The sequence below is a fragment of the Spodoptera frugiperda genome, chromosome 25 (genome assembly GCF_023101765.2).
Source record: "Spodoptera frugiperda isolate SF20-4 chromosome 25, AGI-APGP_CSIRO_Sfru_2.0, whole genome shotgun sequence".
NCBI classification, from domain to species: Eukaryota; Metazoa; Arthropoda; class Insecta; order Lepidoptera; family Noctuidae; genus Spodoptera; species Spodoptera frugiperda.
Genome location: NC_064236.1, coordinates 15,907,716 through 15,926,619, shown reverse-complemented (window position 1 = coordinate 15,926,619; position 18,904 = coordinate 15,907,716). Strand labels below are relative to the sequence as shown.

Here is an 18,904-nt window from a genome sequence, read left to right as displayed (position 1 = left end):
GAAAGGAAAGGTACTGGCTGCTGATATTATTATGTTTAATGATGCGTTTTAATAATTATATTCGTTAACTAGTGCTAATTTGTATTCCTCATTTTATCTTTTTACTCAATTTTATCTTTAATTCTCAAAAATTACCTCCATTTTAATATTATCTGAAACTAAATTTGGTAAAGTAAATTTAAAACATAAAAATGGACAATGCTTTAAACGAATAAATCTACAAATACCTACAGAATTTTATAAACAAATTATTAAGTCGTGTCTTCAATTTATTAAATGTAGTCTTTGACGGTCTGTGGCCAATTACGGATGTGTATGTTAGCAGGGTATGGTGGGGGTTGTTTGACGGAATCACCAACTTAAAGCTAAAAAAATACACAGAAGTATAAAGTTAAAGGACAATGGATACTGTTGGGCGCATCACTGAATAGAAATAAGATACCTCTTTTTGGATAGATATTCTTATGGAAAATAAAATATAGTATTTTCAATATAGTGCCTCTTATATTATCAAAAATATGATCCTGATCAAGTAATTAGTGATCTTGTCTCTGTTATCATAAGATAAACATTCCAAAAGTCAAGGTTTATATCCCCATTACATCAACTAGAACCTATTTGGAAGGTAGTTCGATAATAAATTGCCACCCATCCAAATACTAACCTCGGCAAGCAGGGCTTACCCTCAGAGGTCGACTCATATACATGAAATTAATTAACGACAAGAACTAGACACATCAGACACACAGACTACATCTAGTTACGAAGTAACTCTATTCTGCTACGACGTAGCTAGACCAGCTACGAAGTAGAAAGCGCGTAGCTACAACTGCGTGCGTCTTGCTACGTCGGAGCGCGATTCTAGCTACGACGTAGCACGAGTCTAGCTATGACGTAGCATTATAATAGATATCACGTAGTAGAATTTTATTGTTAGCATTACATTTTATATTCTTGTAAATTAGTGAACCATTATGTAGTGTTATTTAGTGAATCATTATGTAGTGTGTAAATAGAAACAGAAAATAGTAAAAATACAGGTTTCATCCATGTAGTTAAAAAAAAAATTACCGATCTTTTTACCCGATTGTTAAACATTTTCTTTCGTACGTATCCTGTGTTTATGAATGTATGTAAGTATGAGTGCATTATTAATATTAAATTTATTTCTTTTTAATATTATTTTGACAAAGACTAAAAGACTAAAACTAACAAAGACTAACCTTACTTCACAAAAAAAATAAATCGGTACGAATCACTGAGTCCAGTTCAACACACGGCAATAAAATTTTAATAAGATATATTTAAAGTGTAACGTAGCTTCATTTTGAACAATATTTTAAATAGAAGACCTTCGAAAAGACAACGAAAATTTATTAAATTGACTATATTTTGTGTTTTAACATATTTTTTTTTTGGATTTTACAGTGCCACGTAATATAATAATAAATTAAGTAAAAATATATAATATTTTAAGTTTAAAATAACGTTCAAAAATGTAAAACGTTCTCCTCGGCGGGGAATCGAACCCCGGTCATCCGCGTGACAGGCGGCCATACTAACCACTATACTACCGAGGATGTGATTGAAAATCTGAAATTGGGCTTCCTATTCGTCGAAGTACAATAGAAAATCTCAAATAACTGTTAAATAATACCATTACAGGTTTTAAATTTGGTTCCACAGATTGAAAAATATTTATTTCGTTCTATTACTAGCATGTATATACATAGTTAACTCCGCATAAGTTAAGATATAGCATAAATTTGCAATTTCATCTGGTTGAGGCTACTACAACGCCCCTCCACGTCATTCATACGAATCACATGGTTCGGTACCATGCTCGTTCGGTACTGCTTCGACTACTTCCCTGCTAGATGTCAGTCACCACGAGATTTGAAATGAACGCCTTATATATTTTTTTAAATATATGATTTATGTACAACAACTACCAACATATTTTCCTTTTGTTGTCATACTCAATATTTATTTTAAAATTGAAAATAATTTGATTACATATTTTATTATGTTGTAGTTACTATGCTGTTTTTTATATTTTGAAATATTAACTTTATTTTTTAAAGATAACTTATTATTATTCATTTATTTATTTACCTTTCTTGATATTTACATTATTAAATATTCAATTTAAAAAAAAACACATTTAAAAATATAAAAAGCAGTAGCCCACCAGTATCGGGATAAATCCAAGCTACCGGCAGTCAGGGCTCAAGAGAGAGGAATTTCCGGCCAATACGCGCCGTATCCAGAAGTACTGCCTTCTGCATCAGGCTCTTGATCCAACCATCTAACGTTAGCCTACTCAGGTGTTGGTCGAGGCTTTTGGCTATAAGGCCATTGGCAGATACGACTATCGGCACAATGATTGCTGAATCTACATCCCACATGTCTACAACCTCATGAGCTAAAAAAAGAAAGATAATAAAGATAACTTATTATTAGTAAAACAATAAAAAATCATGATATTATTTTAATCTGATGATGTGGGCAGGTTGATGAAGAATGTTCTAAACTTATACTTTCGCAAAATTGTGTAATGAAAATATTCAAACATAGATTAAAAACTACAAATATAAAAAGAGATCTTGAAGTATTATTTTCTTTAAAGACAAAAATATCGGCTGTTATAGTAATAATTCGCGATCCACCAGTGAGGTCTCCCACGAAAATATCTTTACGGCTTTACACAACCCCTGGAAATTTACCTTTTATTGTGGACGTTACATCGAATTCTAAGCCACGGACTCCAGGGAGAGACCGTTATGCTATTCTATACCAGTTGCTGGAAAACGTTCACTTGCACGATGTAGACCTTAATGTTCTTTCATCATCGTCAATGATAAAATGTTTAGCAGAATCATCTGGCAATTCTCTGTTTTAATTTTTTTTATTATATTGAATTATCTTATAGAAGTACTCACTACGCTAAAATCAATTATGAACTACAATGAACAATCAGATATATAATATTAATATTTTAGTGAATTCATAAATAAATAGTCAACACCATGTGTGTTTTTTTTCAGTAACTTTGTTTAACCGCATCTACACGCAAAAGGGGCGCTACTGTCGCCAAATTTATGAAAAGGACGAAAGCGATCGCCAAATTTAAAGTCATTTTCACAGGCACATTAGCTCAGTTGGATGGAATAGAGCGTCGCTTAACGAGAGCGAAGGTCGTGGGTTCAAGTCCTGCATGTGCCGTCCTTATACTTTTACTTTTTTTTAATCATATGGAGATTAGGTTAATGATAGGGCATTTACTGTATTTTCTGATAATGCTGAACACCACTCGAATTTTTTTTATATTAATTTCTTATTATTATTTCAAAATTCTGTTATGGTTAATTTTACACTATTGTTAATCCGGTGTTCTTATACAGGGTGTCCGGTGGCAGAATTAGGATTTAAATTTCAAACTATTTTCGAACCGTTAGCGGAGGGGCGGTCGGGGTGGTCTCTTTCGATTCGTCATTCATGCGGATTCCTTAGCCACGATGTCGCAGTGGACGGGTGAAGAAAGTGCGTTCGCAATCGAAGCTTATTTTAAAGCAAACGATTTCTGTGCTATTGCTCGTCGAAGATTTTGTTCGCGGTACAAAATCCGACAGTTACTTGATTAAGCGAAGATTTATGATTGTGGGTATATAAGCAAATTTCGCGGCCGGCAACAAGGTCGAATGATACAACAGTTGTCGCATATCGACATATATAGGGCTCGTTCAAAATCATATTTTATTCAAATTCAGCGCTTAAATTTAAATAGCGCAAACCTTAACACTTTAATTTAAAACTTAAAAAATAATAATTTAAGTAAACAGATCTTATCGTTTGTCAGCTTATTTAAAATGTGTGCCATCTAGTTTTTACGACTTACATTACTTAACACAACAGCTGCACATTTTAGTTCCCTGTCTGGTCGCAATAGAAATAATGCTTATTTCAAGGATAAAGGGCGCTGACGTCGTAAAGTAATAAAAACGTACCGTAACGTGTCGCAAATTTGGAAGCTTATAAACCAATCATCTTGGATGATCTGTTACAGTAAGTATTATCAAATTAACAAGTGCGCAAACGCACACGGAGATGACTGACAAAGAAAGTTTGACTTTACTTATTGGCACTTTTTGTTTTTAAACGTTTATTTTTACATGATATTATCTAACTAGGTAAATTTGAGGGAAAAATTTAGCTAGATAGTAAAAACATTTTGTTTAATCTTACAAAACCAAACCATACTGATATATAATTCTGAATATCTGTTACTCAGAATGTTATGTCAGTTTTGAAATATTCAAAAGTGCATGATGTAAGACGAATAAGTAATACTCGTTTATTTATTGCTTCTATATAAATATAACCATGTTTATGAGATACTTACGATTATAAAAAAAAGAGTTTTATTTATCATATTATTTTATTTAGCCTAACATGCTGTCAATGCATTGTCTAAAACTGTACTGAGACAATACTTGTGGTACTTATTGAATCAGCCTAAATGCATTGTTTAATGATGCACAAAATGCATTTTAGTGCAACACATTCAGAAACAGATAGCCTTTTTTAACGCATTTAACATCGGGCCCTGTGGCGTAATGGATAACGCGTCTGATTGCGGATCAGAAGGTTCCAGGTTCGAGTCCTGGCTGGGTCGAAATTATTTTTTAACAACTCATTATTCTTGTGATTAAAGTAAAGCTAAGCTTCAAATCAAGTTATTCTATCAGACGGATGCCTTCCAACCAAAATATCGAGAAATTACCATGACATTTTATAACAACCTGTCTTGGTGTATTATAATTATTAAACCATAATCTCTTAAACAACATTTTCATTTTAATAACACGTAACAATTATTACACGTACAAAAATTTCGATTCATTATGATACTACGACCTACGACATTATGATCGGCGATTCATTTTAATTTTAAGAATATTATTTCAGTATTAGCGAATTAATACATTTGAAATATGAATTTAGTGAATTCTGTTTGGGGATAATTCAAATTTACGCGGCAAAAGTGGTTAAACAGAGTTAGTGGCTTTTAGTTTTTATATGTATTTCAACAAGACCAAACAAACCTTTCAGGGATGTAAAGGCGTGAGGATATCTTATTGTTGTCACAAAAATGTATAACCAAAAGTAACGAAGATTTAAATAGGGAAAAATGTATTTCACATTGAATGTGTATACCTCTGCCTACCCTTTCAAGGCGTGATTAACAAAATAATCATCAAAAGAATCAAAAAACCAAAAAAAAAAATGAAAAAGGATCAGATGACTATTCTCATATAAATAAAAATAATTATTTATATAATTAATTACATATAGATAAATATTTTAAAAATTAATACCATATAACGCAATAAGCTTATGAAACAATATTAGTACTCTATACAAGCGTCTACATTGCAATATATCCTCCAGAGACTCAAATTAACCTTACCTACATAGCACAATTCATATCAAAGCATTGAGTAAAAAATCAATAATTTTAACAATGAATGAGAGACTCGCGTTTCGCAAACATTCTTCCATAACTTGACATTGTTTTATATAATTTTTCCTTTTATATTTTTATATTTCCTTTTAAAATTGTTAGTTTGAGGACCGTGTGAGACTTTTGCTAGTCATTTTATTTTTAGTAAATTATATTCTGACAGTTTGAGCATTTGTGTGGCCTACCCAAATGTTCTTTTGGTTAGTATTGTTCGTCGGATCATTCAGCAACAGCCGTCAGCTGAGCTAATGATAAACTGACACATGCGTGCTGCCATCTGAACAGGTCCGCTCAAACTGCTGTGGTTCTTTCCTCAAAAGACCACTACAGAATCAACTTGCACGGTTCTCCGACATCTTTAATTGATTTTCTGGACTTTAAAAGAGATTATGACCTCTGAGTTTGTTTCGGCATTTCTTCTCAGAGTAGTCCGATAGGAAATGCAGGCCTCATCTAGTTATTTAAGAGATTGACGTGTACAAGTGTTATTTTATAACCTATTTGCAAAAATAAATACCATTTATCATTTACTAATGTCTTAGTAACGTAACAAAAATAGATACGTGTGACGTGAAAAATCAAGTGAAAAGTGAATGATTCTGAAAAATTAAATATATCAAAGAACTAACTTCCAATCTAATGAATAAGAACATGAAAAATATAACATTTCTGCCTTGCTCCCCATGCGAAAATCGTGATCCGATGACGTCACGACCTGTCAGTTTTGTCGTTGGGTGTAAACAGAACTTGCGCAGAAGGGGGGGTAGAGGCACAGTTTTCACCTAGTGCGCAGGTTAACCTCCTTGCAAAATGCACGCCTAGTACGGCGCGCGGCCGGTTTTGCCATACATTCGGCCCTCAGCTACCAGGAAATCATTATCGTCATAGAGGTCTTACAAAATTGACAGCCGTCAAGAAAATGTCAAATATTGATAGGATTTAACCTTAATTATTATTATTTTGTGTCGTGTCGGATAGTGTAAATACTTTGGAGATGTTCAAACATACAAAGATCCTACCTCCCTTGCAAACATAGGCTTTATTTATATCACTGTCTCTTTCTTTCACAGTGAAGTTGTATGTGTGAGTAGTGTCGGGTAACACCTACGATCCTGTCTGAAGGCTGTCCAAAGCATTTTACCCCATACCACCGATCCAGAAAATGATCGTGTTTCTCTGTCTCTTCGATAGCGAAAATATTTTATCTCTTTCCATTCCGGAATTTAATAAAATTGAGCGTTTCATTCATTAATAGTATAAGAGCTGAAGATGTTAAGTTTGAAGTTACCTTTTTTTTTTTTTTTTTTTTTTGAGGGGGGAAAATCATCCAATGACTTCTCCCGCCTTGGGTGAGGCGGGAGGGAGTGTCAGACTCTTACTGACTAAAAACCACCCCGTTCCTTCTCCTGCTTTGAGCCGGAGCCCCGGTAACCTTTTACGTTGTCCGCAGCTCCGGATCAGGCATCAGCCCTACTGGGCCCCATCTGTGGTGGTCTGGCTCTTTGAGGCGCGCGCGGAACGCGACGCGCCGTACGCACGGGTCTGGTTCTGGTCGGGCGGCGAGCTACCCTTGCTCGCCGTCTGCAGACCCGCACTTACGGTGGCTGGAGATCGTCACGCGATCCCCGACGCCCGGAGTGTCTTCTGCCGCGCCTGGGGCGTGAGGAGGATCGTTCCCTCACGCGCTCCGCCTCCTCCTTAGCTAGCATGACTGCTTCGCAGAAGGAGGAGACGGCATCCCATTCCCTCTCGCTCCGCATCATGGCCTGGACCAAAGTCGGACGCGAGAGGTCACCGTCGCCGATCACATCCCTTGCTCAGCCCATGCAGGGCACACCGCTACATGTTCCACCGTGATCCACGTGCCGACATGGGCGTTTCCTCCCGCCGAATCCGTGTTCCGTGTCCGGTAAGCACCTGCGTCAGGCGGTAGGTGAGGACGGGTAACACCTACGATCCTGTCTGAAGGCTGTCCAAAGCATTTTACCCCATACCACCGATCCAGAAAATGATCGTGTTTCTCTGTCTCTTCGATAGCGAAAATATTTTATCTCTTTCCATTCCGGAATTTAATAAAATTGAGCGTTTCATTCATTAATAGTATAAGAGCTGAAGATGTTAAGTTTGAAGTTACCTACTTACTAAATTTTGAAGATTTGGTTGTAAAAAGATTTTTTTTTGAGATTAACGGGTCAAATTATTTTTTTTTTTCTGAGATAGGCTCCACAGCGTAGGACGTATGTATTCTCATTATAACATTTAATAACACAGCCAGAAAAACAAGTATTTTTGGTAAGAAATGGGAGTAAATTGCCGCAGTGTGTAGTTATCGGAACTCTTTACAGTCAGTGTTGAAAGTAATTTATTATGTTAAACGGCTTACACACGAACTCAATTTTGGCTAAAACCTCTACTAATTTCAAGCCACATTGCGGGATCATTTTCTGTTTTTATATGCATTTTTCGTCTCTGACGTCTCTCGGCTGATGATGATGATGATGATGATATGCATTTTTCTCGAAAAATTATATTTTACTAAATTAAAATATTGATTTATTTAAATCATTACATTTACTGCTCCTAAAAAATGTAACATAATGGGCACTCTTGGCCAGCGGATTGGAGATAGTAGTTCAAAAAGTTGGGTTTATCAGAGGACGCTGCTTCACTGTAACTAAACGGTTAATCAAAAGTTTCAATAATGTTAAATCAAACGCGTTTGAATATCTCCCGTAATATCTTCCCAGGCTCCCCGACTAGTAGTAGTATTGAAACGTGACGTGGGCGTAACTTTACTAGCGCCGCCCTACAACTGAGTAACTCCTGGCTATCACGTCGAGCCTGGTAGGACGTTGAACGGTTTTGCGTACTTTATGTACCTAAAACTAATGCAGTTTCAGATCAAATTAGTTGCATTGCGTCACCATAGTTCCTAATTCCCTTATATGTATGATGTGAAAAAGATTAGGATCGTTTTTTTTTTCAAGACAACGCCTCTTTGTATTGGTGAAACCACTTCTCAAAACTTTGAAATTGAATAAAGAAAAAAATTAATTTGATCACCACAATAATTTAACGATTAGTCAAACACTCAACTAGTTGGCTTTTTACAAACAAATACTTAGTCAAAGTCGATAATAATTATAATATTAGTGAAATAAAATAAATCATGTTAAGAATTAGTCAAAAAAACTATTCAATAAAAAAGAAATTAAAAGTTGACGAGCATTTCTTTTGTATTAGAAATGTTGTATATTATCCAAGAAGGTAGAAACATTCATACAATTTTTAATACTTCTTATTAATTCAATAAGATTTTAAAATTTGCAAGGTTAAAGTAAACCACAAAATGTAGCAAGGTAACCCCTTATTTTGCCTGTTATAATACAGGCGCATTAGCTCAGTGGTAGAGTGCCTGGTCTGGCGGAGTGGCCAGGAAGTCGTGGGTTCGAATCCCTCATGCGCATCATTAAATTTTTTAATTATAAAGTTTTTCTTTTTAGATTTAAAATAGATTTTTATTACGTAAATATTCGTCTAACATCTACATTATTAATTTTATTTAAGTGGTGTGGTATGTACCTATAAGGTCTCATAGCTTACAGCCCTCTGCACTGGTGCAGTAGTACCGAGATATGTTCAGTTCCTATAAAGTTCCACCGAAGCTCGCTTCATACTCGTTCAATAAATTGCAGTTAGATGTCACTAGCGATTTAGAAGCCTCCAATTTTGAACAATCATGGTAAAAGCAGTTTTTACTGTCTAGGTACCTATACTTATATACTATACATACATCCTATGCATTAATTTTTTTAATTTTATTAAAATTATAGTGTTTAAATCGCCGACCCTTTGATTACATGACGACAATAGCGCTCTTTTACTTGAAACTGTGGCTCACAGCTGCCGCTGTGAGCGGCATACAAAGCATGTATGCGCTTTCAAACTAAAGCGATGCAATTCATATAAACCAGATGGCACTTGTTTAAAATAGGGTGAAAGCGGTCCAGACTAAGAACGTTTATAAAAATCCAAAGAATAATGTTCTAGAATAATATTGCAATACATTTAGGTACTCTCGTTGATTTATAGTCTAAAATTCAGGAAAAATACAGAAAATTCAATTTAATCACGCATTTTCTTCGTCTAAATATGATCTTACGAACTACACACCAGAAAAATTTAAGAGTTAAATAAATATTTAGTATATTTTTCAAAAAGAAGTATAAAAGAATTACGAGCACATGCAGGATTTGAACCTACGACCTTCGCTCACAACCCCGGATGCGATGCTCTATCCAACTAAGCTAATGTGCTCTGTAGGAACAGCTCGAAATTGGTGACCACTTTCGTCCTTTGGGGATAAATATTTGTAGTAAGAATAAACTATAATACATTTTTATTTAAATTGTTTATGATGGAAAATGAATCACTCCGTCTACTCAAGGTGGGTTGGCGATTTTGAACTTATAATTAGAATTTATTAGTCCAGGTTTCTTCACGATATTTTCCTACACCGTATTATTGTTTAATTTCAAATGCTAATACGAAACTTGGCTGTAATATTTTCGTCTTACTTCTTTAATATTTGGTGTTATAAGGGTTTTATTTTACAGTGTGCGGATATGTTGGACCTTCCTATAGGTGCATGGTGTCACTATTAGAATCACAATAGCTGCTTAAAATTTAATAAAAAGCTTGTGTTACCCAGTGATACGTGCGTTTAATAGTAAAAAACCTTTACTTCCTACTTTTCCAAATTATTACAAACTGCATTTCACGCATGCGCCAGTAATGGCGAAAAACAAACAAATAACTATCGGAGGTATCGATGTAATTTTTATTTTGAGACTTTGACCAAGAATCGGCATTTCTTATCATCAAAATTAGAACGCTTTAAATGTAAAATTTGTGATTTCGTGAAAATTAATTTAATTTTCATTGTAAAAAATTGTTACACTAGGGAAAATTGGCCATGTAACTTACACCATTCATACAGATTATATAAATCAAGATAATATTTTCAATTTTTGAGGAGTTAGAGAATTTTGTGTTACATATTTTCGTCAACTGATGTGTCGTTACAATACCTGCATTGGTATCTTATACAGGTATATTTAAATGAATCGACAAGAGCACCACATTTTGATCTAATAGAAAATTCATCAAAAGATTATATTTTTTGATATTTTGTTCGCAACATGATTATCAAATTAGTACTTTAAAGATGATTAAATAAAACGTTAAGTTATTAGTTCTGAAGGATGTCTTAAAGTATTCTTAAGGTTAGAATTAACAACAAACGATGTGTATTTATTTAAAACAATTAACGGCCTTATCAGCTTGTTGAATTTCTGATCTTCGACAATGTTGATAACGAAGTGTCATTCATTATTTGTCAATTTCAATAAATGTATAATAATATTACCCTGATTCTCGTTAGCTTTACTGGTAAAGTACATTCCTTTAAATTGGTAAAGAAACAAGAAAGTAAAAGGATACGAAACAAGAAAGGAAAAGGCGTTAAAAGTAGGTATATTTTTAGGGTTAGGTAAAAGTAATTTTAGGTTTAAGCGATGAAATTGACGACAATGAGAAATCTTGAATTATGTAGTTAAAAAATACTTCTAATTGAAGGATAAGCCTCAGTTGTTAAATATATGATGCTTTAATGTTTCAAACAGGTGCCATCTGTTTAATATGGCTTGCATCCCTTCGTTTGCAAGGACCCTCTTAGTTCTACGTCTGGCCGTCGCTTTTCAAATTTCAAGGTCAAAAAGGGCGCTAATGTCGCACTCGTGTTGTCAAAAGGACGAAAGCGATCGCCATTTTCGAAATGATTTTCACAGGCACATTAGCTCAGTTGGATGGGTTAGAGCGTTGCGTATCGAGACGCGAAGGTCGTGGGTTCGAGTCCTGCATGTGCCGAAAACCTTTTTGTTAAGTTTTCTAACAAAACATGCGAGTATGGCAATTAATGTTATAGTTTTATATTTTTAGTCTACTTTGAAACGCTTTTGGTTCTAAATTATCCTATCGTTTAATAAAATATAGTGCAGTTTATACATTATGTATGATTAGAAAGACTTTCTTAAACTCCTGATTTGCCAAAATACAGATCTAAGCGAGAAGCAATGTGTATTAAATTATTTTTAATTTGTTTTAAGTCCACCAGCATCTGCATATACTACTTCGAAGAGGAGGACAAAGGGACAAGGGGTGACGTCACTGTATAAAACGAGATGGATGGAAGAGGTCGAAAATTTGGGAATCTTAGTTACAGGGTGCATTAGCTCAGTTGGATGGTATAGAGCGTCGCGTTTCAGGCGCGAAGGTCGTAGGTTCAAGTCCTGCATGCGCCCGTAGCTTTTTGATTTTATGTTTTAATTTTTTTAATAAATCTACTCTTTTTATCTAATCTTTTTACGATTTTTGTAAGATGCAAGTATCTTATCAAAATAAAAATGAAATTTGGCATAACATGATTGTGGTATAATTGAGAAATCTATAATATATTAAATACTGTTTATTTTAATAGCAAAGAATGTTTATTTACAATTCATATTATTCATTTTACTGTAAAACTGTAATCTATTTTATAAATTATGTATGCTGGACTAAAGTTCAACTAACTCACAAGGGAAATTAAACTGTAAAAATACATAAATTAAACTGTAAAACCATGTCGCAGTCGATGTACATTTCTTTAAAGAATTGGGTTTATCAAATATTTGACGAAGGAAAATCACAATATTCTTTGCAGTGGTCTAAATAAGTCCCAAATCATTCAAGAATTGGGTGAAGTGAGTGAAGAAAGTACCGACGATTTATTTATCATTTGTTAAATTTTTAGAAAGAGATAAACAAGTACATTATACGAAGTATATGCATATTATACGAAGTTAAGGACAATAAATTAAATTACTTTATATCGTCATCTACATTTTGTCCTTTTTACATAAGTATTAATAATTTCGGATTACGTAATGAAAACTTAATAAAATGCACATGCGCCATCTAGCTCATTCAGTTTGTATTACTCAGTGAAATGCTGCACATTTTAGTAGGGTCGAACTTTGCTCTTGTAGAGACAAATTTCGGTCTTACTTCTTGTCCATTTTTATTATGAATATGAAATTCAATTACTTTTTTTGTTTATCATACATACATATTTTAATACGTAATATCTGTAAATTTTAAGTTACCTGCACAATTTATTAATGCAATAACTAACTACTAAATAAGATAGTACTACGTCTCGTAATAAGGCGAAGACACACTTTGTTTCGTAAATAAAAAATATATAAATAAACATAAACGTATACTTTTATTTCATGACATTTCTTCTTCTCAGGTTCTCACTTTAAAGTTTCAAGGATATATTAACGGCCGACTCTAAGAAAAGGATAAATATAAAAATACTATGTTTTCATTATAATTTTCGCAGTATTTCATCTACCAATAGACATTTATATATTTAGTTTGATTTTTCCGTGATAGTCTTCTGCGTTATTAAACATATTAATAAGAAAAATTAAAAAAATATTTAAATAAAAATATTTTAAATGGTTCTATGTTTTTCGAAAAAAAAAGTAAACTAAAGAAACTTAATACACAAGCCAGTGACACTCAGCTGGATAAAGCTGCGCTACACTGGCTTGTGAAAACCTCATTGAAATTTACCATCACTTGCATCCCATCATTTTATTGATTGACAAAGTTATGGAGTTAAATTTCAGCAGCGGATAGACACGAAACTTAAATGTGCATTAAGGCTTTACGTGATGCGAATGGCATGTACCAGATGGCGCCTTTTGATAGACTAACTACAAATCAACTGTAATTGAGTACAACCCAGTTTGGTTAAGTTTAATATTAATAAATGGCATAAAAATACAAGAAAATTATCAGTGAAAAAATATAATATTTTCTAACTTAGCCGTCTGTACAGGTGAAGTGTAAAAAAAAATTGTAGCAAAAAGGTTGGCCAGCACATGCAGGACTTGAACCTGCGACCTTCGTGTCTCGATACACGATGCTCTATTCCATCCAGCTGAGCTAATGTGCCATGTGCAAGTAACTTCCAAAATTGCGACCGCTTTCGTCACAGTACTAAGGGCGCATGCGTGAGATACTAGGACGAGATATACGATTTAATAAGGATAGTTGAATCAAATTTAATTATTTTACTAGTACATATCACGCGATGCATAATTATGTTCACGACCTATCATAACTTATAAGGTCTCATGTGTATTATAATATTAAGCCGTTTTTTGCCAGAATGGAAAGGTAATGGAAACCGAATATGAAATGTATCAATATTGCCCCACGTCCTATAAAAACGTATAAAAAATATAGCATACTTCCTAACATCAGTTTTATACACGTTCATTTGAAAAATCTGGTATAGTTCATGTCATGAAAAATTCGTTCGTATGAGTATTTATGGACCAATTTAAAAAAATTTTTTTTTCGCTTTAAAGAATACCTGTAACCAAGGCAATAAAATCAAGTCTGGGGTCTCCAGGATCTAGGAAATATAAAAGTAAAATCTCAAAAATAAGCTATATTTCTTCAATTAAGATATTTTCTTATATATTACATATATTTTATTCAATTTACTATCAATTGAGGATTATATCCTTATTCATAAGTTAGGATCTGATGTTGGGATTCCAGAAAAACAGAAACTTTAAAAAATTGTAGCCAAGAAAATACAACTTTGTCAATAGTAAGTACGAACAAGTTAATTTAATGATACTCAACTACCTGTCCTTGAAAAGTGACATCTGGCTAAAATGATATGCACCACTTTTATTGCATCTGCGTGATTTAGTTCCATGTCTGGCCGCAACCGCAAATCATATTTCAAGGACGAAGGGCGCTGACGTCATTGTACATAACAAAAAGATGGAACAATCTCGAATTTTACAGTTTGAAAGATAATTTATTGCATTAACGTCAAAAAATTGAATGATAGTTTTTAACCTAGTCTCCTGAAAATGTAAGCTGAAAAATAGCAAAAAGGTTGGCCAGCACATGCAGGACTTGAACCTGCGACCTTCGTGTCTCGATACACGACGCTCTATCCCATCCAGCTGAGCTAATGTGCCATGTGCAAGTAACTTCCAAAATTGCGACCGCTTTCGTCATAGTGCTAAGAGCGCATGCGTGAGATAAGTAAGTAAGTAATATAACGTAAGTAGCATACGAGATATGACAAAAAAAGAAAAATATTTTCCCACGTAATTGTAAATGTATACCAATAGGATTTTTACCACTTTAAAAATATTAAGAAAAAGAAATAACTATTACTATATTAAGCAAATTTTGTACAAAAATACAGTCACATATAGTTTACTTTAATATACTCGTAAGTTATAGGTATTGTACAGTACAAATCACGTGTCATAACGTGCACCTTTGTCTACCTACGACAGTGTAAAACGCGATCATGACGATAAAAAATAAATAAAGCAAAAACTATGGTTTAAAGCTTTTTAAAGTTCTCAGGAAACCTTAGTTTTATTGAAACGCGTGCCATCTAGATCGGATTGCTTGCACTACGCCGAAAAGTAATGCACATTTTAGTTCTGTGTCTGGCCGCATCTGAACAGGCATTCAAACCGTGGGACATAAGGGCAAGGAAATTTTGAAACAGGTATAGGAAAAAGCACGTTTGTCTTTGTTTGATAGAGAAGTTCTTTAAATGAAGGAGACCTTCAGTGTTATTTTTGCCATCCAAGTATTAATAAATAAGCCATAGTGAAGTGAAAACACAATCATAACTCAAACTTCGAATCATTAACTATTGAAATAAATTAATGAAAACGGCCATAAGTATATTATTTTCTTTAGTTATGTAACATACCTCAGTCGAGCGCTATGAGAATCGTATTAGTGATCCTACTGACAATGCAGTTCAAAATTTACCTAATGTTACAGAAGAAGAAAGCTAAAAAAACGACAAATGGGTAGGGAAAAAGAGATAACGTCGTCTAGTCAACTGTATGAAAGTACCTGTTTAGGAGAGTTTCTTGGTAATTTTATATGTATTAAAAAGCAAAAAGGATTTTTTTTTATGATATTCTCAGAATAGAATCAAAATTTATTTGCTGAAATATTTTTTACTTTTTTATGAAGGCCTCTTACCTTCATCTCCATACTTTTTGGCGGTCCCAGCGCGTGTGAATCAATGGCGCACTGACAACTGCCTGATTCGAAACCTAAAGGAAAAACCAGAGTGCTAAAATTATGGAGATAATAACGGCATCAGATGCTGGGCTCTAAATTAGTTCTAAACCTCCCCTTAAAGATTTTTTTCGGATATTTTTATCATCACAAATAACAGGTACAAGAGATAACGTAAAAACCATAAAAATAAACCTTTAGAGAATAGAATGTTTAACTCATGTAAAGCAAATAACTTCAGTATACATTCTATATTGTACGTAACCTTATGACAATTTGGAGCATAAATTTTGTCCTTTTGGCTCAGCAGATTTTTTTTAACTCGAGATTCTTCTAAGTTTCTTAAGTAATTAAACTTAAATGAGATAAAACATTCCACACCAATAAAGATGGGTTTATTGTTATTTATAATACTAGCTTCCACCAGCGATTTCACCCGCTCCCGTGGGATCATAAATAACCTGTGTTATCCCAGACCAGTTTAATAGACATTGAAATCTGTACAGCTGTTTTGTAGGATTAACAAACAAACAAACATGTATACAAACTTTCGCATTTCAATTATAATAGTAGGATATAACCACATGTTATGGTTTACCCTAATTATAGTGTTATCCATAAATTTGGCCAAGCGTACACAAAACATATAGACAGGCACATGTCCATAAATAATTCCTACACATGGCACAGCATACAAACTAATCCACAGTAAACAAATAAAAAAAACAAAACATTGCCTTACATTAGGATTTTCTCCTGTTGCGGACGCGTTTATAAATACATATATAATTCGATATATATAAATAGAAGAAGCTACAACGTAGGACAGGAAGATAGTATTATGAGCCAAATAAATTCACACTCAAAAAGCTTATTCTATGTAATATTTACTATTGATTTTATTACTATCGCCAGAATAAATTTAATATAATATAATATATAATTTAATTTAGTATTAATAAATTCGTGTTTGTGAGCTGAGATGCTAAGTTCGTGTATTTAGTCGACCACATATACTCGTATACAGAGGAAAATACTGCAGTATTAGTCTTTAAAATATTTGAACTCGATCACTGACCGTGAATTGGTTAAAAGGTATAGGCTTACCGAGGATTTAGTGCGAATCTTTGCGATGTGCAAAAAACATAAAAAAAAACATCAATTGCATCCAAACATCCAGAAGATGTCAGCCAAAACTTCCCATCGACATCAACAGAAGAGGCTTTTATTGTCTGACGAAATCCGAAACTACAATGGAGAATATACCACCTCAGGCATGAATGTTCACGTGGGTGACGTGGTATTACCAAGGAAGAGGTGCACCGGCTACTCATAGAAATAAGAAAACAAAAATTGAAAATCGAAAATAAAAATTCAACAAGTACTTGTTGCAACCGAATAAAATTGCAAATAAAGGAGAAGGGGACTTTTGGGCCCAGCAGTTAACTAGTTGAAATGTATATTAAAAAAACCGTCATTTTTTTCTAAGGGAAATTATGGTACCTTGTTTCTATCTAGGAAGCGAGAAAACTTAAATTAAGTTATAAAACTAAATAATCACTTATGTATTACGTACTCTGTGATTTAAACTTCTTAAAACACTTCTGTCTGACATCAGTCAGTCACCGATTGACGGATGACACTCGTTCGTTCTGAGTGCGCACGTATTTTCCATGTTTTATTGTTTAACCCCACGACCTCGGCTTTATAAAGGACTTTTGACGGATCTTGCATCTCTAAATTACCTGACTCTCTATTTTGGACAACTGTTTAAGCCTATCAATCGGATATTGACGACATGGATCGCTGTGTAAATTGTACGATTGCGACTGGTCGCAGTAACTCTATTGGTGATGTCTTGGAAGATGAGACGATTTTATCAGTTATTCGTCCGTGGCGTGCATCTCAGCCTGTATAATATGGTATCTCAGTTGGGAAAGATACCAAAAAAATATACGTACCCCGACCCCCTACACAGTTCTAAGATGACATTCTCCTAATTATTGAAGATGAATAATACATATTTTATACTAATATTGGTGTTTTATTTATATATCCTCCTGTCCCTTTTTTAGTTTTTAAAAGCTTCTAATGGCCTATGCACACCACGTTTTTTAAACGCGCCGGTGCCGCGCATTTGTATCGAAAATAAGCTTAAGCTGCGTTCGAAAACTATATCTATATCACATAACGTACAAGTCCAATTTAAATTGTTATCCAAGGTCAATATTATTTGATTTATATTTAACTATGTTTTGTACGTATTGCTTTATGATATATTCTGTTTTGGAAATATATTATCTTATGTTTCAATACTAAAAGAAAACCGTAACTTACCGAAAATAAGAAATGTATACTTCCGAACGTCGCCGGCAAACATTACAAACCAGCCATAGTCAAAGTAAACAATTCAGAAGGCGGCCTAATAAATGTATGTCATAATATGAAATTTAGCCAGGCAGTTTACGGGCGTGAAGTGAATTGCCTAGAACTTGCATGGATGTTTAAAAGTTCATAATACGGCCCCAGGACGTAACAACTTCCCACACCTAAACCAAACTCAATTTTATTAATAGAATTGTGACATTACATTACAAAATAAAAAAATACAAAATATACCTATTCATAAAATAAAATTGATGTCTGACTACTTATGGAAAAACTATATGACGATTAATATATGGCGTTGAAAAATCGGTCCTAATATTTATATAAATATTATTTACAAACAAATCAAAATTGTAGTTTTCATACCCTGTCTACTACCCAATTGGTTTCCATTTTCTTCAAAATATATGTCAAGTTGAAATATAGATATCATAATATATTGCAATAGACTGTCCATTTTACCTGGCCTGCTCCTACATGTCATTAAGTAATTGATAAAAATGTTACGGAAGAACTGGACGAATTTCGATTATATCATGTTTAATGGTAACTTTCGTGAGACATACTAAATTAATTATTATGTTATCGGCTTACTCACTACTACTGGCAATTCGAGGATCGCGCCCATCGCGCCCTCTGTCTGGAATCAGCGCGACAATCGCCGCGTCGTGTGTCGCGGAATGCTGCTCATGAATATGAGCCTCTAGCATGGCTTGAAACTAGTCGAGTTCCTCGTCAAAACAGTACGTGAGTAAGCCGATAACATAATAATTAACATGTTTAATGGATTTAAAATTA

The 18,904-nt window shown here is 33.9% G+C and overlaps 1 protein-coding gene and 1 non-coding gene across 2 annotated transcripts in view; one reads left to right on the top strand and one right to left on the bottom strand.

Moving 5' to 3' along the window:
* The window catches only part of LOC118274597 (uncharacterized), a 92,765-nt gene that overhangs the window by 44,393 nt on the left and 29,468 nt on the right, over positions 1-18,904 (bottom strand). Inside the window, exon 3 of the mRNA XM_050704021.1 lies at positions 15,680-15,753. Coding sequence (XP_050559978.1) covers positions 15,680-15,753 — 74 coding nt within the window. The remainder of the gene's footprint in view (positions 1-15,679; positions 15,754-18,904) is intronic.
* Trnar-gcg (transfer RNA arginine (anticodon GCG)) lies at positions 4,603-4,675 on the top strand. The gene has a single exon. It is a non-coding gene; the product is annotated as a tRNA-Arg (tRNA).